Consider the following 24,114-nt stretch of genomic DNA (forward strand, 5'->3'; position numbering starts at 1 on the left):
ACTCCCAGGGTCCTCAGGACAAGGCACCCCGCGCGCTGATAGATGAGCCGCTCTCAGCGTGCCGGCTTTGGGCTTTGTCCGGGTTGGGCAGAGCTAGGAAGCTTCAGAGAGGCTTTGAACGGGGCGTGGTGAAAGAGGCGGTGTGTGTGTGTGTGTGTGTGTTAGTGGGTTGGCTGGCTGGCTGTCTCCCTTCCCTACAGCGAAGTGGCCCGCAGGTGCACCGTTGGCGCCCAGGTGATGCTGTGGTGCTTTAAAGATCCTCTGGGCCTCCACATCGAGGGGCGACGTCTCGGGGAACCACCGCGCTCTACACACACACACACACACACTCCGCACTTTCGAGGCTGCAAAAACCCTGCCGTTGCCCGGCCCGCCTCCCCTGGCCAGGGCATTTCTTCTGTCCCGTTTGACAGCTTGGGCGGAATAATCCTTTTTGGGACTCGCGGGGCCCAGCCTAGCCAGACGCGGCCGCAGCTGAGCGCGCTGCCTCGATCTATTGTTGGGGTCCGCCAGGGACCCCCTGCCATGTCCCTTTGTAGCTCCTTCCTGGCCAGGCCGCTCCAGATGCGCCAACCGCTGCTCGCGCCCCTCCAGTCCCATGCGCCCTGGTCCGCTTTGAGGCAGCTGTCAACGCACCGGGAAGAGTGAGCCGTCTCGCCCGGTGCCCGCACAACCGCCGGGCTGCTCCCGCCTTTGTCTGCCTCCTTTGTCTGCCCCGCGCCCTCGCGGCGGCTGTGGCTAGGCCTCCGGGGAGAGGGCCCAGAACGCCCAGCGCAGCTGGCGAGGACGCGCCGGCCGGGAGCGCGCGGGGTCCGACACGGCCGGAGCTGCCCCCCGCCCCCAGCTGGGGGCAATGGAGCCCGCTACCCGCCGCCCCTCCTCCTGCGCCTTCCCATCCCCTCCCCACGCTCCCGCCCCTTCTTTCCCCTCCCTCTTCCCTCCAGCCCCACTCAGCCTGGGCACAGCCTACCGCCGCCCGCGCACCTCAGCGCCGTCCCGGCTCCGCGCTTCGGCCCTTGGCAGCGCTTGCCCCGCGCCCCTCGGCCCTCGCCCCCACCCCGGCGGCCGGACAGGTAAGGCTCGACCTCGGCCCGCCCCCTGCCCCGCCCTCCCGCCTCACCTGGCCGTACGCCCGGACAAAGGTGGGCTACCTGGCGCGCTCCGAGGCGGGGCGCGCCGAGAGCTGTGGCTGGAGGCGCTAATGCCTTCTCCCTTGCCCTCGGACCCGTCCGTCCATCCGCGCCCCGTCCGTCTGCCTGCCCCCTCGGCTCCTGGCCGAGTTTCCCTGGCTTCTGGCCCCGCTCGCGCTCTCCTTGGTCGCCCACTTTGCCACGCTCTGACACCACCTCGCCGCGCCCTCGGGCTCCCCGGTTCTCTCCGGTGCCCCTCGTCGGCACCAACCTCTCCACTCTGGGACGCAATGTCTCTTTGTGTTCCCGTCTCTGAGCGATTTGGCAGGGATAGCAGTTCGCCACCCGTTGCCATACTTTTGCGCCCTGGGCAGAGCCACTCTTTTGGACTGGGTGTGTTGGGGGAGAACTGAGCGGCCGTACACGCGCCCTGGTCCCGGCCCCGACGGCGCTGTGCTCCCTCCTCTGAGCTCCCGCTGGGTTCCTCTCGCTCTCCACCCTGTGGGTCCTGAACCCCGGACTCAGCCACCTCGAGGAGCCGAGGCTGGAGATTTGAAAAGGGTCTGTATGCCCCCTGCCCCAGCCACTCCTCTGCGCTGGTCATGGGCAGCCCGCAGCAGGGTCAGGACCTTTCCAAGGGGGTCCTGCCGGCAGGAGCTCTGGGGGACAAAGAATCTCTGAGTCCCAGTGGTCCCCTCATCCAAAGGGATAACAGCGGGACCCAGCCCCAGAGAAGAGAAAAGCATGCCGGCTGCAGGCGATGCTGGCTCACTCACCACACCGCTGGGGGAGGGGAGGGGTGGCACAGTTCCCAGCCAGGCTGGGGATAGGAGCTGCTTAGAAAGAAATGGATTACAAATTCAAGGCTTGGAGGCACTTCCGAGGAGAAGCCCACCCTGCTCACACTGCCTGCCAAGGCCTGCCTCACCCCAACAAGGCGTTCACACTCACTCCCTCCTCCTCTCTGCTAGTCCTAAAACCGGAGTCTCCCTAACAGCGTGTAAAGGGTCTCCCCTTTGCAGATGAAGTCGGTTTGGCTGCGTGGGTTTTGCCAACAGCTAGCCCTTGGTTTGGAGGTGTCTGTCCATGTCTCTTCTCCCTAATTCTGAACCAGCGCCTTGCTCCAGTCTCTCAGTCTTAGTGGCATTAACTCAGAAGCCATTTCTGTATTCTGGGTGGGGATGAGAGGGGGTTGTCTTCCTGGATCTGGGCTCCCACTGTGTGATGGCCTCAGCCCCGGGCCATCATCGACATGGTGAGAGCAGGTGACAGACTACTCTGGAGTCTGGCAGTGATGCTGGCCAAGTGGCTTAATGAGGCGGCTTGGGCAGGAGGGGGCACTTCCGAGCTGGCAGGTTCTGGGTACCCCTGGCCGAGTTTTTGTCTGCTGTGGGCAGTGCTCACCACCAGAGGATTTCTTTGCAGAGAACCAAGAGAGCGGAGCTGAGGACCCCCCCACACCCAGCCTACCCTTCACAGTCGGGCTCCAGGCCCCAGATCTCTCCTACATCTCTGCCCTGCCTTCCCGAGGACTGGCTTTGCTAAGCCAGTTCAGTGGCTCCAGCAACCCCCAGGAAGCTAGCTCCAACCCCCGGGAAAAGGATGGCACCTCCGCTGCCCTTCTTCCCCCTTCCTCGCTCAATCAGTCCCCTCTCCCCAACCCAAACCCCTCGTGGCTCCCTGTGGCCACAAAATGAACCACAGAGAGCTCTGCCACACCAGCCCTAGGCTGCTGCATCGTGAACACCAGCTACACAGCTGCTAAGCTCCTCTGTCCGGCTGAGGAGCTCCTACCCCATGTGTCCGCCCATCCTTGCAGGTCAAGATCGGACGGCTGTGCTCTCCTGCACTGCCCTGCCTCCCAGGCTCCCGTGGCTTGCTCCTCATACACAGTGGGTGCTCTGTGCACACTGCTGTTAGATGACATCCACAGCCAAGAGGAGGGAGGGAACAGGGGCAGGTGCAAACCACAGCAGCTCCCTGGCTTCTGTTGAATCCAGCAGGCTAAGCCAAAGGCATTCAGCTCTGGGATGAAGGACCCTGGCTGGGGAGGTTGTAGGGGAGCAAGAGCACCTGCAGGATCTGGTGGAAGATGATGTGCATCCATGCAGGGGAGAGAGGAGGAGGAGACAAATTGACTCATTGCAGCTCATCATGTAGCAGCTACTGAGACCAAAAGAGTGGCCTCCCTGGCCTCAGGCAGGTGGATGTGTGATAATAATGGGGCCAGGATTGGCACCCCAATTCCTGACTGCATGGGCTGGGAAGAACAGGGGAGGCTCCCAGGGACCCTAGGAACATCTGTGGTACATCCTGGGTGTGGACCAGGTGGGTGGGATCTGCTGCTCTTGGGTGCTCCAGCTCTCTCTGCTCACCCTGCCCCCACTTTTCCCCTGCGGAGTGAGACTGCCATCAGGGACCACCCTTGGAGGGCAGGGAAGTGACTGCATCCTTGGTGCTAGGAGGTTTGTCCTCCCCCCACCCCTGGTCCCAGCTTGAGGAAACTCCTCACGACCTCAACACCATGGCCTGAGTTTGTCCCTTGTTGAGGACAGCAGTGTTTGCAAGGGAGAGCTGGAGTCCGGAGCAGCCAGGACAAGCTAAGTATAGAACTCCACAGATTGTAGGTGTTCCCGCTGGGCACATCCCAGAGTCACAGCCACTCCACTGAATGGCAGCGTGACAAGTGCTCAAAGTCAAAAGCCAGACGGCTGTGGGTTTGAACCACGACCTTTACCATCCCACCAGCTGGCATTTATAGATTAAGTAAGTGATGGGACTGACCTTCAGCACACCAGGTGGGTGGGATTGTAGGGGCAAGGGGAGTCCTGAGGCCCCAGCATTCTCCCTGAAGGCTTCTGAGGTGCCAGGCCTGGGTGGGGGTTCCCACGACTGTCATTGGAAGCAGTTAAGGCAGATGGATCAACCCCAGTGGGGCAGCCAAGCCTCATTTGCCAAGACAATGGGCCTCTCCAGGACTGTCCAGCCACCATCCATCACCCCCACAAGGATAAGGGACATGGCCACCTGTGCTCACCCCTGCCCATGCAGACCCAACCCCCACCTCATCCCTGGCTGCCTTGCCCTCCTCTCTTTCCCCTTCCCATGATAATAACTGCTCATTGCACTCTGTCTCCCACACACCATTTTAGGGGACAGGAAGTTGAGGCTCAGAGAGGCTGAGAATTGGCCCCAGTCGCACAGCTCAGTGAGGGCAGTCCCAGGGCTCAGCTGAACACTGTTGGGAGTCTGTGTGTTGAATTCAGAAACAGGGCTGAACCCCATCCCTCGCTAGACCACGGCCTCTCCACTGCATCTCCCCTGTGGGTGGGAATGCCTGGGAACAGGACTGTGTCACAATGAGCCAGAACTCTGCATGCCCCATCAGATTGGTGGAATAGGCATCAGAACTTTCCATGCAGGTGGAGCAGGTTCCCTTTCATAGAACCCATGTGCTGCACCCCAAGAGGCAAGTGGCCAAGTGACCATCCACAGGCTGCAGCATCCATTGCAAAGAAGCTCCTGGGACTCAGCCTTCCACCTGGGCCAGGCAGGTGGCACTGCGGGCAGGTAGCACTGTGGACAGGTGGCACTGCGGGCAGGTGCAGAGCCACAGCAGCCAAGGAGATGAACAAGGAACAGTCCCAGATTGTCAGGACATCCTGGCACACCGAGCAGCCAGCAGGGCCACTGCTGAGTCCAGGCTCTGGCTGCCCCCCCCCCATTGGGCTTCCCTGCACAGCCGGGAACCCTTTATGGCACCTGCATAGCCGGGCTCCTTATCAACTGGGCAGAACCTGCCCATGCCCAGAAACACTGGAGGTACCTGCTTCCTCAGCAGCCAAGTCTCCTGACATGCTATTAAGCCCATCTCACATCCAGGGAAACAAAGATTCACTCCAGAGCAGGGTGGGGGAAGGACCAGGACAGGAGTGAGAGGGGTAGAGCCCATCTACCTTACAGTATCCTCCCAAAGTGGAGAGGGGAAGGTCAGGTCCTCCTGGGGATGTTAAGAGCCTCTTCTCGGGGGGAGGGCCAAGAGCTCGGAGACCCCACTTGCTGCAGCTCCAGGTTTGTGGAGTTAACAGCACAGCGGCCGCACAGGGCCAAGCAAGGAAGGGAGGCCTGGTGCGGTCATTTACAGGTTCCCATTCCAGGCATTCCAGAAGTGCCCACCCTGGTGATGGGGAGAGTCAGGTGGATCAGTTCAGAATCCAAGCATAGAAACGTGAGTTCATAAAATAGGATTCCAATCACCCATACAATCTACTCTCTGTGCAGCTGGGCCATGCTTTTGGAGAAGCAGTGTCCAAGGCTGGGAATGGTGCAACATTCCTGGGGAATATTTTGGCAAACAGGGGCGGCACAAGGGAAACAGCACAAGAAAACTTGCAGTACCGAGGCAGTCAGGTAGGAGGGGAAAAGGAGACAGTGGCAAGAAGATAGTGACCAGATGGGTCCTTGCTCTGTGGCTACAGATGGAATTCAGGCCAACTTCATGCCCAGGGCCCCCGGGGTCTACTCGGTGAGCTGCCCAGCTGCCCACGGGCATAGAACACATAAGGCTCATCATTGGCACCTGCCCCTCCTGCCCCCTGAAAGGCCCAGAGGGAATTCAGCAGCTTTCTCCCGGAACGGAGCTCCTCTGGACAAGATGCCCTGGGAGATGGGTCTTGGTGGGCCACAGCTGGAGGCCCCGATGGGTCTTGGTGGGCCACAGCTGGAGGCCCCTTCGCACACAGGTTTAGCCAGCAAAGCTAGCTGTCTTCAGGTTTCTGAGGAGCTGAGGAGGGTCGGGATGTTTCCACGATCTTTGAGGACCCAGGCTGAGCCAGTGTGGTCCAGGAGTCAGGACCCTGCTCTGTCCAGCCCCCTTCCGCCTGCACCGAACACTGCTTCTTTTATAGAGATCCCGTGCTGGTGTGAGGATGCCATCCCAGCAGCGAGGCCAGTGAGGGTCTTCCAGAACGAGTCCTCACAGAGGAAGAGGGCTGGTCCAGCAGCAGGCAGCTGGACTGCTGTGTGTGTGTGTGTCTACTTTCTGCACATGTGCCTTTCTTATAGGTCAAAAACATTTTTTTCAGTTTTCTGTTTTCTTTTTTTTTTTAAGACATTTATTTATTGGAAAGTCAGATATACAGAGAGGAGGAGAGACAGAGAGGAAGATCTTCCATCCGGTGATTCACTCCCCAAGTGACCGCAACGGCTGATGCTATGCCGGTCCGAAGCCAGGAACCAGGAGCTTCTTCCAGGTCTCCCACACCGGTGCAGGGTCCCAAAGCACTGGGCCGTCCTCTACTACTTTCCCAGGCCACAAGCAGGGAGCTGGATGGGAAGTGGAGCTGCCAGGATTAGAACCGGCGCCCATATGGGATCCCGGGCACATTCAAAGCAAGGACTTTAGCCGTTAGGCCACGCCACCGGGCCCAAGTTTTCTGTTTTCTATCAATGCAGATACATCTTGAAGCCCTCGCACAGCCACACTGATCCTCCTCATCCTCTTCTACAGAGACTTGGTACAACTGCTGCTATGCCCCACATTTTAAAAAAGATTTATTTGTTTTTATTGAAAAGTCAGCTATACAAAGAGGAGGAGAGACAGAAAGATCTTCCATCCACTGAATCACTCCCCAAGTAGCCGCAATGGCCAGAAGTGAGCCAGGAAGTGATCTGAAGCCAGGAGCCAGGAGCCTCTTCTGGGTCTCCCATGTGAGTGCAAGGTCTCAAGGTTTTGGGCCGTTTTTAACTGCTTTGCCAGGCCACAAGCATGGACCTGGATGGGAAGCAGGGCCACCGCTTCCCATGAGATCCCACATGAGATCCCAGCGCATGCAAGGTGAAGACTTTAGCCACTAGACTACCCTGCTGGGCCCCCAACCCCCACTTTTGAAGTATTGACTTCTCTGAAGGTAAATGAATGAAGACAATAAGAATTGATGGAAGAGAATGCCATGGGGATCAGTTATGATCTTTGGCTCAAAGCCAAGAGGGCTTTCCCAGGCCACAAGCAGGGAGCTGGAGGGGAAGTGGAGCTGCCGGGATTAGAACCGGTGCCCATATGGGATCCCGGCGGCACATTCAAGGCGAGGACTCTAGCAGCTAGGCCACGCTGCCGGGCCCAATTTACTCTTTTCAGTGTCGGAGATCTTGTGCGTTGCCTATATGGCCATAACTGCTGGGACTGGGACAGCCCATCTCACATGCAGGTGGCAGGGACCTAAGAACTTGAGCTGTCACCTGCTGCCTCCCAGGGTGCACTCTGGCACTCCAGTGCGAGTTTGATCCTTCTTTTATATTCATATTTACTGATTTCTTTATCTGCAAGGCAGAATTACAAAGTACAAAGAGACTCTTCCACCCTCTGATTTACATCCCAAACGGCCTCAACAGTCAAGTTTGAGCCAGGCCCAAGCTAGAAGCCTGGCACTCCACCCAGGTCCACAGGGCACACGCATGGCACTCCACCCAGATCCACAGTGCGCATGCAGTGAACCGTCCTCGGCTGCTCTCCCAGACACCCGAGTGGGGAGCTGATTTGGAGCCCTGCTGGAGCTCACACGGGATGCTGGCACTGCATGTCACACTGCACCATGACCTCCAGCCCCAACCTGAGTTTGTTCACCCGGGCTGCTGGCCCTGGCATCGGCCTCCACAGACTTTGTGCTCACTCGCCATGCCCCTTTGCACACTTTCCCATGAGCCAAAGCCTGTACCTGTGGAAAATTGGACAGAAAATGTACCTGAGAGCATCTGTCCCTTTCACTGCAGTTGTTGAAATAGTTTAAGAATTATTTTTAAAGATTTATTTTTATTTGACAGGTAGATGTATAGAGATAGAGAAAAATCTTCCATCCACTGGCTCACTCCCCAAATGACTGCAAAAGCCAGTGGGTCAGGAGCCAGGAGCTTCTTCCAGGTCTCCCACAATGTAGATGTAACGGCCCGAGGACTTGAGCCATCCTGTGCTGTTCTCCCAGGCCATAAGCATGAGCTGGGCTGGAAGTGGAACAGGCAGGACATGAACCAGAGCTCATATGGGATGCTGACATCACAAATGGAGGATTAACCTGACACACCATCAGGCTAGCCCCAAAGAAGCATTTTTGACAGGAGGGTTAGAGCCTGACGCTCAGGGAACCCTGAAATGCAAAGACCCAATGCCACAGCTACTCAAGCTGTTCCTTCCCGCAGGAGGGGCTGGGGCCCGATTCTCAGAGCAGGTGATGTTTTTGGTTCACAGCCTAATCATTTCCATGAGCCAGGATTCCTATAGGCCCCGGGCCCTCCGCCAGCACCTCCCTCGTTGTCTCCCCATTTCCCTCCCCACCCCCCGTCGCCCCTCCCACTTAAGAGGGGAAGATGCTGGCCGTACAGCTGTCTTGGGAAGCCAGGTGGCCTGAACGCCATAGTTGGCTGCTAGGATGGTGGGGGTGGGGGAGCTCCTGCTGCCACCCCCCTTCCTCCGACTTCCAGGCTCCAAAAGCAAAGCTGTTGGAGGAGGGGATTCAGGAGTCGCGGGAGGCCCAGGCTTGGTAATTACCTTCATTTGCATATGATGGGCTTCCGAGCAACCTCCTGGGTGGGACCGCTCTCCCCACAGGTGGCTGATGGGGCCGTGAGGCAGGTCCTTCAACTCACTTTCCCTGGCTGCCGGTGCCTGGTGCAGGGACCTGGACCCTCAAGGATGGAGGTGCCCCTTGCAACCAGAACAGGCGAAGGAGAGGAGGGCGGTGGTCGTGGGGGAAGCTCTGTCCCAGGTGGACAGAGGCCCGCAGAGCCCAGGCCCTGACAGGGGCTCGACCCCTCACTTGTGTGCTGCCTTGGAGCTGCGGCTCACCCACCACTGTGCTTCAGTTTCTTGCTTTGCAAACACGAGCACCTGGCATGCCAGGCCATTGATTGGATCAAACAGGCCAGGCGGGGGCTGCACAGCTGCTTGGGAGCAGGCGAGGGGAGGCTTCTTACCGCCTTTGTCTTACTTCATTGGGTTTTTAGCCAAAACTGTCCGCTCCCAGCTCTGAGAAGGGCGGGGGGCTGCCCTGACATAGTTGGACGACCCCAGAGCTCAGGCTCCAGTCTGGGCAGAGGTGCGCCAGCCCAGAGCGCTGCAGGCTTTGTGAACCGCCGGGGTGGTGAGAGAGGAGCACCTGCCTCCCTTGTCACCATCACCGGGATGCTGGGGTGCTTTGTGACATTGGCTTACAGAGGGACGCGGATTGGAGCCTGCATCACCAGGGATCCTTGGCACAACTTCTGTAGCAGCCCATGTTTCCTAGGTGGCACCCTGCCAGTCTGGCACGGCATTGCCAAGATCCCTATGCCAATCCCATGGACTTGCAGAGAGGAACCCACGAAGGTTCCCACCCCCCCAAGTCTCTCTCTCACACACACACACACACACACACACACACATCCTGGGAATTTCTTTATGATCTTTTGCTCGGGATAAATCTGATTGTGCTCTGCCTACTCCTGTTCTGATCCGTGATCAGCATGGCTGTTATTTGTAGGGCCCTGGAGGAGTGACAGGCCCTGAGGCAGAGCCCATCAGAAAGCTGACAGTCCCAGCGCTGAAAAGCCACCAGGGAGCATTGAGGGAGGAGCATACTGAAGTGGCCCTTAAAGGAGACTTCCTGGAGGTGGACTGGCAGGGTTGGGGCAGAGCAAGGGAAAGGCAGAGGGGACAGGTGGTTCCATCCTGGGTGCAGAGAGAGAAACAAAGGTGAGGGATAGGCAGGGGATGGCAGAAGTCGGGGTTGCCTTATCCAAGGTCCTGGGCATCCGAGGGAGGAACGTGTGATGGGGCAGGAGGGCACCTGTGGGCCATAGACAGTCCAAGGCATTGGGAGTCATGGTCAGGGCAGCACCTGGGTGGGGGGCTGGGGAGGACGGCACCCAGCTTCCATGGGTGCATTGGCACCGGGCATGGGAATCTTCCTTTTCTGCCCCAGCCTGGCATGTGAGTGGTTCGTGGGGTACACAGGGTGGGAGGGGACAAAGGAGGCACCAAGGTCCGGGTTCCACAGAGCGGTGAGTCAATCCTCATTCACAGAGGGGTTTGTCTGTTGGGATGGGGCGGGCGTGGCGGGATGTTGGGTGGGCAGGGCTTCGTTTCCGCCTCTGCCCCCCTACCCGCTCACCAATGTCCCCTCAACACTCCAACTCTACAGTTCCTCCTTATGGGCTTTCCTGCTCTTCTGCAGCTGCCCCATCTTGGACTTTCTTGGGAGAACTGCTTAAGCCCACAGGCACTAAGCATGCCCAGCTCCCAGCCCCTCAATTCACAGCCTGCCTCGCCAGTGCAAGCGTGTGTGCGCACACACCGAGCCCTCCTGCCATGCAGTCTCCTCCTGCCTTGGCTGGGAACTGGGCTTGAGCACTGTTCATCCCACAGGGACCTTCTCTCCACCTAAGACCGCCCCTGCGTGGAACGGCCTAGGACACGCATGGCCAGTCCTTCATACCCCTCTTGGTTGAAGGCATCAAGCAGCAGGGACACAACAAGCTGCCCGCATGTGCACTGCCTCGCCTGCTCTGCTGCCTGTGTCCCTTGCCTCACTTCTCTGCCTGTGGGGCCAGGGAGGTGGCTCTGTTCCAAGTTGAGGCCCCCAAGGCTCCCTGTCCTGGGGCTGTCCTCCAGGCCTGGCCCAGGCTCTTGGTGTCCCTGCAGGGCAGAAGGGTCGGGCTGGGTCTTGGAGCCGGGTCCCATCCTGCAGCGACTCTGTGCCTTTGCAATCTTGGGGGAAGGGAAGGCGCAGGCTGGCTCTGGGCAGAGCAGTGCTTAACTGACAGGCCTTTCAAGTGGGCTCACCTCCTCCTAGGGGGCTGCTGGCATTCCAGAGCACAGGCCTGGGAGAGTAGAGGGGGGCCCTCATTAGGGGAAAGCTGGGGGTGAGGCCGAGGGCCTGGCTGTCAGGTGAGGACTATACAGACAGAGGCACATGGAAGTGTGGCAGACAGACGATGTCACCTGTCACCACAAGTCCAGCCCAGCATGCCACGTGTCGCCCCAGGCACAGACAGGGCCTTCGGGCAAGCCCTGTGATGGGGGACAGTGACAGGACCCGTCCTCCTGGCCCAGGAAGAGCGGGGCTGTAGGCAGTGGAGTCTGGGGAGAGTGGGAGGAGGGGCATAGTGGGAGGCCGTCGTGGGCAGGGGGTTTGAGGAACCCCTTGGGATGCCCGCTCACACACTGGAGTGCCTGCATAGAATGCCGCCTCAGCTCTCTGCTAACACACACCTTGGCAGGCAGTGGGTGATGGCCCTTGTCACCCACGCAGGAGCCCTGGGTGGAGTTCCAGGCTCCAGGCTGTGGCCTGACACGTGGGATCGTGGGCCTGTGAGGTGTGAGCTGCAGGTGGATGGGCCCCGCTGTGTCTGTCTGCTGGGGTGAGAAGAGGCTGGTCCCTGCTCCCCTCAGGGAGCCTGGTGAAGGCTCTGAGATGGATACAGGGCCTCCTCCCCTCACCTCCTGCTGCTCCCTGGAGTTGGCTTAGGGCCAGCAGGGGGGTGGGCTGGAAGGCAAGATGCCCGGCTGCCGGCTGGCCTTGGGGCGGCTGCTGTCCTCCTCAGCCCTGGGCAATTACATGGCCACAAATCACAAAGAACAGTGGTGTAAGCACCTTTGCGAACCTAATGGGATACTCAGGAGGCCTGGGGGAGGTCGTAAGAATTCAATCAGCCTGGCTAACCTGGTGCTGTCCGCCTGTGCTGATGCAGCAAGTAGGTGCAGAGGAGGGGCTGGGGGGCCCCAAAGCCACAGATCCCCCATTGGCCCCACAGCTGCTTCTCCCTCGCCACCACCCCAGGGCCTGCTTCCCCCTCCCCTGGTGGAGGGAGGATCCTGGCCGCCGGCCCCCTCCAGCAGGCTCACAGCAGCCTGCAGCGAGGGTCCACTCTGCAGAACTACCAGCAAAGCACTGTCTGCCCTAGCAGGGGTCCTGGCAGAGCCTGTCGGGGAGGAGCAGGGGGAGGCAATGCCGGCTGTTCACACACTGGAGTGTTCACAGACACTGGGGTAACTTGGAAGGCATGACCTCACCCCTGTGAGCCCTAATTGCATCACGCAGCTGCTTTTGTGGTATGCAGGTAGATCTGTGTTGGTGTGTCTCCAAGCTAGCCCGTAGCCAGTATACTGGCTGCCCAGGGCACTGACTCTGGGCACTGCCACTGTGTCTGTTTGAACCTGGGCTTCCGGTCAAGTCTTGGGACCACACGTGATTTCTGAGTCTGGGAAGAGGAAACTCAGCCATGTACCGGGAGACTTGGCATGGGACAGAGTGGGGAATTCTGGGTGACAAGGAATAAACCAGTGGGGTGACCCCTGGGCCGGAAGCTGGGGGCTTCTCGGCATTGCAGGGTACAGACAGGACCCCTGGTCTCTACCCCAGGGATGCCGGAAGCACTCCTGCCCCCAGCTTTGACCATCAAGGACCTCTCCTGGCACTGCCAAATGTTCCTGGGTGGCAAAGCCAATCACCAAGCAGAAAAAACAAAACCAGGGAGCTATGATGAAGTGGGGGAGGGGTGGCAGTAGAAGGGGCTGACGCTCTCCTGCCCTGCTTCCTGCAGGAAGAACCCCACCATGCCTGCCTCCCCTATGATGTTCCTGAGCCTCCTGACCGTCCTGCAGCTAAGCCTGGCCAGCTCCCTGGCACCTGGAACCCTCACTCGGTACCTCCCTGAGAATCACATCGAGCTCCCAGGCCCTGCCCTGTGGGAGCCTCAAGCCCGCCACCTCCGGCGGAGGGGTCCAGGCAAGAAAGAGCGGGGCCCTGGCATGCCAGGCCAGGCCCAGGATGGGGCTGTGGTCACTGCCAACAGGCAGAACTCAGGGCTGCCAGGAGCTGGGAAGCCGCTGCCTGAACAGAGTCCTGCAGGCCTGACACAGGACAAGCACCTGCTCCTGGACCTGGCATTGCCCAATGCCAAGAAGGAGGACCGCTCTCCAGGGTGGGAGAGGGTGAAGAAACGTGGCCGGGAACAGAAGCGGCGCAGGGACCGGCTGAGACAGCACAGAGGTAGCCCCTCGGCTGGCGGGAGGGGTCCTGCCAGCAAGGCAGGCTGGGAGGAAGGGGTCAGGGAAGTGCTCCCTGAGAGGGGTGTGGCTAGGGGAGGAGACTGGGGCGGAGCTGGTGAGGAGGAGTTGGTTGGACACTAGAGCCTGTCAGCAAACTCCCTTCTGACTCGGGAAGTTCCACCTGCTATCTGACCTAGATCTAGCCTCCTGTCACTCCCCAGGAGGGATGGCACAGTTTGGTGCCTCCCAAGTACACCCCTTAATCATCTCAATTCCTTGTCTGATTCTGGCCCCAGCACCTCAGAGTCATGTGGCCCTGCGCAAGTGACCTTTTTGGGCTTGGCTTCTGTTAACCCCTCTGCATCATGATGGCGCTGTCAAGTCGGGGTGCTGGAAGGTTGGGGTGCTGAGTGCTTAGCAGGCAGGGGTGAATCAGCTCCCTGGAAATGCTGAATTGAGGCACCAGCCTGTACCCCTAGGGACCTCAGGAGGGATGTCACAGTCCCCCCCCCTCCCGCCAACCCTGGGTCCCCTGGAGCTGCCCAGCCAGCCCCTCCCGTGGCCCATTGTCTCCAGGCAGTTCCTCCCCAGTCTCACCTGGCCCATAAAAGAGCTTTTGTCTCTTCCTGGGACAAGATTGCCTCTAGGGACAGGCCAGTGCCACTGATGCGTTGGAAGGAAGGCGGCGGGGTGTCCCTTGGGAGGGGGCATAGGGGTTCAGCCCCCTTCCCCTGCAGAGAGTTCGGCTTGCTTCCCTGCCAGACTGAGACACCTCACAAGGAGAGATGCCCAGCGGGGTGCCAGCTTCCACCTTCAGTCTGTCACCCCGAGGAGGAAGGGCAGTGTGCTGGCGCTCCTGAGCACAAGCCAGCCGGCATGCCTGGCATGGGGACTTGGTCCCCCCTCAGCCCAGTACCCCCAGTCTCTGCAGCATGGAAGCGGGGCTTTGCTATACTTTGTCTCTGGCTGTAGCCACCCTACTGATCTTGAACTTGTCAGAATGCTGCGTTATAGGGAGAATGCTCAGGCCAGCTCCCCTGCAAAGGTAGCCAAGATTTTTGCTTGAGGTTCCCGTTGCCATCTCCTACAAGCCCGGGGACAGGTGCAGAATGCTGGCTTGTCACAGGATCCCTGCTGTCCCGGTGTTGGCATTGAGGAAAGTGGGAAGGAGAGGGCAGGCAGGTAGAGCCCTGGGGCCTCTTTCCCACGCCCTGCCCTCCACCCGTGTCTCAGGTCGAGCCTTGGTCCGAGGCCCCAGCTCCCTCATGAAGAAGGCCGAACCCTTTGATGACCAGACCCTGGATGCCACCATGGAGGACTCCTCCACCAGCCTGGCGCCCACCATGCTCTTCCTGGCCACCCTGGAGGCAGCATCTGCTACGGAAGAGTCCCTCATCCTGCCTGCCCCCTCCCTGCTGCCCCAGGTAAGGGGCCCCCAAGGGAGGCAGGGCACAGCCACAGGAGGGAACTGACAGAGGCCACCGACCTAGGCGGCTGTCTGTGGGGTGTCCTGCTGCCTGTGCAGCCAGCGCCGGCCCCGGTAGGCGCGCCCTCCCAGCCCAGGAATCATTGTCCAGCACAAAGTGGCCCTGGAGGTCCACTGCAGGGACAGCCGAGGAAGCAGGTGCCAGCTTGGCAAGCTGCTTCTGCATGCAGGGCACGGCACATTTGGGGAGAATTGTACACATACAGAGAGAGAACATTGGTGATTTTTACCAATATTTATTTAAGGCAGAGTTAGAGAGAGGAAAGGAAAGAGAGAAAGCAAGCTTTGATGTACTACTTCGCTCCCCGGCGGCTGCAGGAGCCAGGAACTCCTTCTGAATCTCCCATATGGGTGGCAGGGGCGCAAGCAATGGGGACCTCCGTCACTGCTGTCCCAAGTGTATTAGCAGGGAGTGGGAGCAGCCAGGACGCAAACCAACACTGCGGTGTGACACCGGCTCACAAGGCACGGCTTTATCTGCTGTGCCACAGCACCTGCCTCATTCAAAGTCGTTAGAGCTGTGCTCCCATGGCCCAGAACGCGATGAGCGTTCATTAACACCGTCCGCTTGCTCCAGATCAGTAAGAAATACTAGCTGTGGGCCCAGCAGCATGGCCTAGCTGCTAAAGTCCTTGCCTTGAACGCACGGCCGGGATCCCATATGGGTGCCAGTTCTAATCCCAGAAGTCCTGCTTCCCATCCAGCTCCCTGTTTGTGGCTTGGGAAAGCAGTCAAGGATGACCCATAATTTTGGGACCCTGTACCCACGTGGAAGACCTGGAGGAAGTTCCTGGTTCCTGGTTTTGGATCGGCGCAGCATGGGCCGTTGCGGTCACTTGGGGAGTGAAATATCAGACAGAAGATCTTCCTCTCTGTGTCTCCTCCTCTCTGTATAGTTGACTTGGCAATAAAAATAAAAGAAATCTTGAAAAGAAAAGAAAAGAAAAGAAAAGGAAAGAAAAGAAAAGAAAAAAAAAAAGAAAAGGAAAGGAAAGAAATACTAGCCATAAAACTTTCTAGGCCTCTTTGAGTCTTGCGCCCCCTTGAGGCTGTGATGAAAACTTTGCATCTGTTCACCCACACCTCTTCACCAGCGAGCACTGACTGGCATGATTGCAGTGGCATCATGGAGAGTCAGGGAGGGGGGAAAGGAAGGGACAGAGCTACTTCCCTTCCTCCTCCTCGAGGGTGGAGTGGCCTGCTGGACAGCTGCCATCTCCCAGGGACCCCTTGTCCCCCAGGGGGCCTCATGGGGAACTCATCTTCCATGTCCGCATTGGGGACAGCCCCCTCCAAGTGACCCCACGGAGGACTGAGGCCATGGGGGTGCGCTCTAAGGAGCCCCTCCATCACCCTCTACCCTGGGGACCCCCCCTTCCTGCTGCTGTCCATTCCCGTCTCTCCCCGCCTCAGCAGGCACAGCCCCGGCAGGACGGGGAGGTGACGCCCACACTGGACATGGCCTTGTTCGACTGGACCGATTATGAGGACTTAAAACCTGAAGTGTGGCCCTCTGCAGAGAAGAAAGGTACCCCCCCACCTGTGCCAGGGGTCCCCTCCCAGCCTTTGTCACCCCCTGCTGGGGCAGAAAGTGGCCCAGTGAGCCCAGTCTAACCCGCAGGTCTCCCAAGTCAGGGCGGGGAGGTGTGGGTTTGAGCTGAAATTCATGCCAGGACTAGAAAATGGAGTCAGGTGCATCTGACACGCCCAGTGCTTCCAGAGGTCAACCACGACCCTAGGGAGGGAGCAAGGGAAGGAGGGAGCCACCTGTCAGGACTGTGCTATTGTGATCCCATTGTAGAGAAAACGGAGGCAGGGAGAAGCTGTGAGTCTGGCCCAAGCTGCGCTGTGGGGCCGAGGGCCTGGGCTTAGTCTCTTGGCTCAGCTGGCCCCCAGATGCTGACGACAGATCTTCTCATCCCCAGAGAAGCACTGGAGGCCACTGCCGTCCAGTGACGGCAACCAGACTTCGCCTGCTGAGGAGGAATCATGCAGCCATCACCAGGACTGCTTGCCAGGTAGTAGCCAGCAGCCCCTGGTGCTGGGAGGGGTGCTGGGAGGGGTGGGGACCCCCAGGCGGCTGAGCATGGTCTGTTGAGCCATGTCTGCCATGTTCCTGAGAGTTGTCGGCCTGCGTTAATTCAGTCACATCATAGCTTAGGGCTCTCAGGAAAGAGGCTTGTTTGTGGTCAGCCTTGGTTCTCAGACAGCTCGCCAGCCCCAGAGAGATGAGACGTCTTGTCCCGGGATCACATAGCAGGAAAGTGGCTCAAACCTGGGTCCCCTGGCTCCATGGCACCTTGAACCTCTTCTCCTAGCACGTGGTAGGACTGCGCTCTGTCTTGTCCCATCCTGGCACTGCCACGCCTCCAGGCACTGCCAGTACTCCGCTGCTCAGCAGCTGTCCCCAGCGAGACAGGCTAAGGACAAGGAGCCTGGGCCGAGACATCCCTCTGCGGTTCCAGTGGGGCAGCCAGGCAGGCAGAGCAGATGGTCCCACCCTGCCTGGGGTCTGGCCTGCCACAGCGATGATGGATCACCTGTTGGGGTGGAGGCGTGGGGGGCGGTGGGGTGGCTCAGCTGGGCTGACCCTACTCTCTTTCTTGCTGTGGGGGCAGGGTCCTGCTGCGACTTACGGGAGCGAGTCTGCACACCCCACAACCGTGGCCTCAACAACAAATGCTTTGACGACTGCATGTGTGTGGAAGGTACGTGTGGGTTCCGGATGCGGGAAAGAGGAGGCAGGTTGGTGGTGGGGAGGAGAGCGCGAGCGGGGGGCCTTCCCTGGCCTTGGAGGACGGTAGAGCTTGATTTCCTAGCGTGGGGCGGGGTGGGAGGAGGGAGGGCCCTGTGGGGAAGGAGGGGGGATTGAGATGGCAGGGAATCCCTGGGGAGTTGAGGACAGCTTAGCTCCAAGCCTCCCCAATCTGTGAACTCATTTAGTCTGGGCTCTTGGCATCGCTTCTCAGATTTGCTTTTCTCACCTCTCGACACACAAGCTGGCGTCATCTTTCCCGATCTGGAGGCCAGGAGCCTATCTCTTTAAATAAGAGCCAACCCAAGAAAGCTGTGCTGTCACACCAGAAATCCAGCCCAGGGCAGGAGTCTCTGCACCCCAGACGGGGTGGGGCAGGGGAGCCAATGGGCATGGGGTTCCCGACTCTACCCAGGCTTGGAGACACTTGATGCCTCCTCCCCCTCCTCCCAGCTGCCGCCTCACCCAAGCACGCCAGGTTTTATGCCGAGCATCCTCGTACCAGACCCTCCCGCACGAGTACCCTTAGGACGCCCTCTTTACAGATCAACCTGCTTAGGTCCAGGAATCTCAAAGCAACCTGCCGAAACCCACACAGCTAGAAAAGCGGGTAATTCTCAATGTGTCCTGAAAGATGTGGAGGCGATGCTAGCACCTGCCAGTATCCGAGATCCCGTCTCCCTCCCCCACCCCCCGGCCTCAGCCATTGGCATCGAATCCCACCCCCACATCCGGTGCCATCCTGAAGCAGTTCCTGGGAGCTACAGAAACGTTATCTGTGGACATTTCAGTCTATGTCTCCAGAATCATTTCTTTTGAATATGTGTAGATTTAAAGAATGACAGAGGGAGAAAGAAGCAGAGAGAAAGATGAGAAAGAAATGTTCCAGCCACTGTTTTATTCTATAAATGGCCTCCATGGCCAGGGCTGGGCCAGGCTGAAGCCAGAAGCCAGGAGCTTCCTCCGGGCCTCTGGGTGGCAGAAGACTCAAATGGATGCTCATATGGGACGCCAGTGTCACAGGTGGAGGCTTAGCTCACTGTGCCACCATGCTGGCTGCTGGAAGCTCACGTTGTTGCTGCTGCTGCTCTTGTGTTTTTCTTTTAAACATTTATTTATTTTCATTAAAAAGGCAGATTTACAGAGAGTGGGAGAGTCAGAGAGAAAGATTTTTTAATCCGCTGATTCACTCCCCAAGTGGCTGCAATGTTAAGAGCTGAGCCAATCCAAAGGCAGGAGCTTCTTCTGGGTCTCCCATGTGGGTGCAGGATCCCAAGGCTTTGGGCCGTCTTCTACTGCTTTCCCAGGCCACAAGCAGGGAGCTGGATGGGAAGTGGGGCTGCTGAGACACGAACCAGAACTGGTATGGGATCCTGGCACGAGCAAGGTGACGATTTAGCCACTAGGCTATCGCACTGGACCCTGGAAGCACACTTTTTAAAATAAATGTTTGAAGCTGGTGTTGTGGCACAGTGGAGTTAAGCCATCACCTGCGGTGTCCTTATCCCACATGAATGTCAGTTCAAGTCTCAGCTGCTCCACTTCTGATCCTGCACCCTGCTAATGCACTTGGGAAAGCAGCAGAGGATGGCCCAGTGCTTGGGTCCTTCCAGATGAAGCCCTTTGCTGCTGTCTGGCCCAGCTCCAGCTGTTACAGCCGTTCGAGGAGGAATCCAGTGGATGGAAGATCTGTCTGTCTGTCCCTTGTCCCTCTCTCTCTGTAACTCTGCCTTTAAAACAAATCAATACATTTCTAAAACAAACAAGCAAAAGGAGAACAAATCCCGCACTGGAGCAATGATAACTTCATCCCATCCAATGTCCAACCAGCGTCCCTGTCTCCCGCATGGGAGAATCCAGTAGCCAGCCCCTCTCCGAACTTGACCTGCACGTCCTCGTTGGGTGACATTTCGCTTGAAAACGATCTGCTGTGAAAGCAACAAAGCCATTTAGCTCTGGTTATCCATTCATCAAGGGGGGAAGAAGCCCGGAGCACCTGTGAGGTGCGGCCACCGAGCTGAACCCTGGCTGAAAACACTCCGCCAGCTCTGCGCCTCCACATTCCATTCCAGGGAGCTGAGTGGGCAGAAAGCAGAGATAAGCTGTCTGCGGAAAGTAGTAAGGGCTGTAAGAAAATAACTCAGGCTGATAAAATCATGAGGGCTGGAGTGGGTTCAGAAGGCATGGATGAAACGGATACTGGAGCCAGCTGCCTGCACGTGCTGTGGTGTGTGTGTGTGGGGGGGGGATGGCAGGTGAAGGGCTGCAGTTCCTGGCAGGAGGTGGGGTATAAAGGCAGAGGTTCCAGAGACACAAGCCTGGCATGGGCACATATCGACCTACAGGGGAGGTAAAAGAAGCTTCCAGAAGCTTCCAGAAGCACTGCACATGATCTTGTTGGCCTTTGTTGGTTTTTTCCTTGGCCTTGGGGGGGGGGTCACTGGCAGATGCGAACAGAGCAGTGACGTGGTCTGTGGAACCAGCTGGGAAGTGAACCGGGGAGTCAGCAGCTGGGGTCGGGAACACCAAGGAGCAGTTCCCTGTGTGCAGGGTTAGGGTCTCGGCTTCACAGAGCAGGTACTGAGGTCTAGAGCGATCATGCACTCCAAGGCTGACCAGCAGCACTGGGGCAGAACCACAAGCCAGCGGAACCCCAGTGAGCTGACATGCTTCCTCTGCCAGCCCTCCTTCCCCTTCCCTTGGCCCCCAGGGGCATAGGGCACACGGTGCTTTCCAGGCGGCTGGACAAGAAGCCTGGGCCCAAGGCGGGTCTGCCACGTCCTCTGCATGTCCTGGCCCCATCAGCGAGTAGAGTCCTCTCACCCCAGCTCACCCCAGAGGAAGGTAGAGGCACAGCGGGGTGCCCGGGGAGGCTCTTAGGATCCAGCCTGGGTTCTGGAAGGTTCTCCAAGAGCCTCTACTCACGAGGCTTAAACTGCAGAGTTTGTTTTCAGAGCAGTTCTTGATGTACACAGGTAGCATGAGTCTCCAGTTCTCCCTGCCCTCCTGTCTACCTGGGGCAGCGTGGGCGCCTGCTGAGCATCTACTAGTTGCAGGCGCTGTAACTGGAGTCAGCGGTTTGTTGGAGGATTCCCTCCAGGTGCTCCAGCAAACGCCTGGCCTGTGTCCACTGCTGCGCCGCGAGGCCAGTGTTTTCACAGCCCTAAGTGTCCCCACTTAGGCCCCTCCCTACAATCTCCTGTGTTCAACTAATTGAGGCTTCCAGGCGAAGGGTGGAATGTAGCGCAGAATAAAGCAGGTGAGTGGAGGGAAGAGGGCGACTGGCCCCTCCTGCCGCGACCCCCTTGCCTTTCTTTGCCCAGGGCTGCGCTGCTACGCCAAATTCCACCGGAACCGCAGAGTCACGCGGAGGAAGGGACGCTGCGTGGAGCCGGAGACCGCCAACAGCGACCAGGGATCCTTCATCAACGTTTAGCGTGCCCCGTAGACGCCTTCCCGGCCCGCAGGTTTGGAGAAACCAGGCGATTTGTGTGTGACTTCGCAACGAGAAAGCAAACCGGGGACCGGAGCCTTGGGCTGCAGGCCGGGAGCTCAGGAGCTGCGCACTTGCACCCACTGACCGCACCTGCGTCTCCCGGGATGGCCTTGTCGACAGCGCCCTCTGCTGCGCGATAGCAGCACTGCAACAGCCTCCTGTGAAAGCCGAGGCATCCCAGGATGAAAGATGGACCTGGCACAGCTGAGGCCGACTTTCTCACGCAAAATGACCATGACCTTTCCCAGCAGGCCATTCCACAGATGTGCACGCTGAGGTCTGTGACACGTTCTGGCCCCAGACCAGTGCTCCTCACCCCAGGATTTGGTGGAAAAGCAGATTCCAGTTCAGTAGGCAGCAGGACAAGGATGTAAAGCCCCAAGGGGCCAAGAATCTGACGCAGGCTCCCCACGGCTCTCAGCCTGGTAGCTCCCTTCCCTGTGAGCTTGTCTCTACACCTCCCTGGGCACGGGTGGGTCGTCTTTAAAAACGGAAGGAAATGTACGTTACGCATGTGCTTGTCTGTATGCATCCGCAATGTTTTAGGCAGATGGGTCTGATATACTGAGTATTTGCAGAAACAAGGATTTTGTTTTGTTTTGTTTTGTAAAAAAGACCTCATTTTTATTTATTTGAAAGGCAGGAAAAAAGAGGAGAAAGAGAGACAGAGAGATCTTCCATCTACTGGTTCACTAGCACATGGCTACAACAAGCTGGGACCAGACCAGGCAAAGGCCAAAAAACTTGGCCCTCTATCCTGGGCTCTCCACTGGGTGGCAGATCCCAAGCCCTTGGAGCCATCCTCCACTGCCCTTCCAGGTGCAGGGAGCTGGTTTGGAAGCAGAGTAGCTGGGACTTGAACCAGTGCTCAGATGAGATGTTTGCTCTGCACCACAGTGGTCCAATAACATTGCTTTTTTTTTGTTTTTTAAGATTTATTTATTTGTATTGGAAAGGCATATTTACAGAGAGAAAGAGAAAAAAAATCTGTTGTTTTACTTCCCAAGTGGCCACAGCAGTTCTTTCCAGGTCTCCCACGTGGGTGCAGGGTCCCAAGGCTTTGGGCCATTCTCGACTGCCTTCCCAGGCCACAAGCAGGGAACTGGATGGGAAGTGGAGCAGGTTGGACATGAACTGGTGTCCATATGGGATTCTGAAAGTTGCCAGGCAAGGCTACCGTGCCAGGCCCAGGAATGTTCTTTATGCAAAGAGACAAGGTTCATGGACAAGTTCAGAACTAAGGAGCAGACCTGTAATGGCCCACCCGAACATCTGTCCCAGCGGTTCGGGCCTGAGCGGCCACCTCAGAGGACCCTTTAAGTTCTCTCACCCCAGCTGGCATCTCATTGTGGGTCAGCCCTGCTGCCCAGGGCAAACCGGGTTGCCAGTGACAAAAGCCTCTCTCCCCACCCCCTACCCACCCCGCAGATTCCTGACTGGTCTCAACTATGCCCTTGGGATGTCAGAGCTGTTTACTACTCTGAGAAAATCAGGCAGGGGGCAGGGGTCAGGCACCAAGGGAGACAGGTAGATAGGGAGGAAACGAAATACGTTGATTATGCCTGGGAATCGGGTGGAGTCCAGGGCAGGGCCACTGAAAGAGATCAAAGCCAGGGGCTGGAAAGCTGAGCCGCCCGCAGTTCTGTGCCCGCGGCCGATCAAGCCCCGTGCTGGGTGGGCTCATAGGGGGTGGCTGTGGGCAGAGAACACCGCAGAATCCAACAAGGGAAACCCAGATCAGGACCCAGCTGGCGAGCCACGGAGCCAGCCCTGGCAGCCAGAGCAGGTGCCCAGTTAGAAACTCCACTGTGCTTGCTACCCTGAGTACGCCTGTCCTGTCGTTGCTAAATGGAAAGGGGGTGATGGAGCCCTGATAGCTCCAGAGCCAGGCATCCCAATGTCCCCGCTTTGAAGATCTATTTCTCTGAAAGGCAGAGTGACGGTATCTTCCATTCACTGGTTCACTCCCCAAATGCCCACAACAGCTGGGGATGGGCCAGCCCGAAGCCGGGAGCTCCGTCTGGGTCTCCCCTCACAGGGGAAGCAAGCCAAGCACTCGGGCTGTCGTGCCGTCCAAGGTGCAGCACAGAGCTGGATCCGAAGTGGAGCAGCCGCGTGCCATGCCTGTGCTGACACAGGGTGTGGGCAGCCCGAGCAGCAGCTCTGCCCATTGCGCTGCAGTGCCCACCTCCCATCCCCACCAAGTGTTTAATCAACCCCGTGGTCCAGGCTTTGAAAGCTGTGGACACACCCCTGCGTGTCATGTGATTTCCCTGTGTGTCAGCAACTGCTCAATGCTTTCTTTGGATTTTGAACGTTGTACTTCTTTAAGGGGCACAGACACCAAAGGAGAGACAGGAGCTGTTAGAGACCTCGTGTCCCCTGGTTCGCTCTGCCACAGCTCGAACTAGGCAAGAGCCAAGAACTCACCCCAGGTCTGCCATATGGGTGCCGGTTCTAATCCTGGCAGCTCCACTTCCCATCCAGCTCCCTGCCTGTGGCCTGCGAAGGCAGTCGAGGCCGGCCCAAAGCTTTGGGACCCTGCACCCGTGTATGTTCCCAAGAACACCGGTGCCCTGAGACTCCCACAGAAGAGAGTGGGGTCAGAGGTTAAAATGACTTGGAAAACCTGGTCTGGAACGAGCATGAGGCGACAGGTCCAGATCGCATAGGTGAGGCAGAACGGAGGGGAGCCAGCCCCAGCCCAGGAGGCATGTCTGGATCGTGGGCACCGAGGCAGAGCTGAGAAGTAAGGAGCTTGGCAATCATGGGTTCATGCACCTGCAGTCACACCCAGGGAAGCTGAGAAGGGACCAGGGGAAAGCCAGTAGCTGCTGAGACTGTGCCCAAGTCACCTGCATCCCTCCGGCCGGGGTCTTATTTGCCATCCCAGACACCATCGCTCACATAGCGTGTGTCTGTGAGCTGAGCGACTGCACCTGCACCGCAAGGCCAACCCTGCTGGGAGACAGCTCCACGGCTGGTGAACCACAAGTCTAATCCTTCTACCACGGGGGTGCGCAGGTGGGCCTTATTCCCAACTCCATTCCAGCCACCCAGGGAAATCTAACAGTGCCACAGCGTGCCATCGCATGCCACCATGGAGGGCTCCCGGGAAGGGGAGACATGACAAATACACATGTCAACTGCAAGAGCATGCGTGGGGAACAGCGACACAGCTAGGGACGTGGGGTGCTGGGAGGGGCCAGAGAAGGGAACCATTGGGAT

The 24,114-nt window shown here is 58.4% G+C and overlaps 1 protein-coding gene across 1 annotated transcript; it reads left to right on the top strand.

Moving 5' to 3' along the window:
- Nucleotides 1-525: 525 nt before the first annotated feature.
- Nucleotides 526-20,826, top strand: LOC121167568 (draxin-like). The gene is made up of 8 exons (XM_040997046.1): nucleotides 526-644; nucleotides 945-1,073; nucleotides 12,702-13,150; nucleotides 14,383-14,573; nucleotides 16,049-16,163; nucleotides 16,561-16,653; nucleotides 17,254-17,343; nucleotides 20,714-20,826. Exons 1-8 carry the CDS (start codon nucleotides 526-528, stop codon nucleotides 20,824-20,826), a joined length of 1,299 nt encoding a protein of 432 aa, XP_040852980.1.
- The last annotated feature ends 3,288 nt before the right edge of the window (nucleotides 20,827-24,114 follow it).

Source organism: Ochotona curzoniae, unplaced genomic scaffold (assembly GCF_017591425.1).
Source record: "Ochotona curzoniae isolate NIBS_2020 unplaced genomic scaffold, NIBS_Ocur_1.0 patch391, whole genome shotgun sequence".
Taxonomy (NCBI): domain Eukaryota; kingdom Metazoa; phylum Chordata; class Mammalia; order Lagomorpha; family Ochotonidae; genus Ochotona; species Ochotona curzoniae.

Coding starts and splice junctions, on each gene's coding strand:
- LOC121167568 (XM_040997046.1), top strand. CDS start 526: ATGTCCCTTTGTAGCTCCTTCCTGGCCAGGCCGCTCCAGATGCGCCAA. Junction 13,151..14,382: donor CCGGCTGAGACAGCACAGAG/GTAGCCCCTCGG, acceptor CCCGTGTCTCAG/GTCGAGCCTTGGTCCGAGGC. Junction 16,164..16,560: donor GCCCTCTGCAGAGAAGAAAG/GTACCCCCCCAC, acceptor TCTCATCCCCAG/AGAAGCACTGGAGGCCACTG.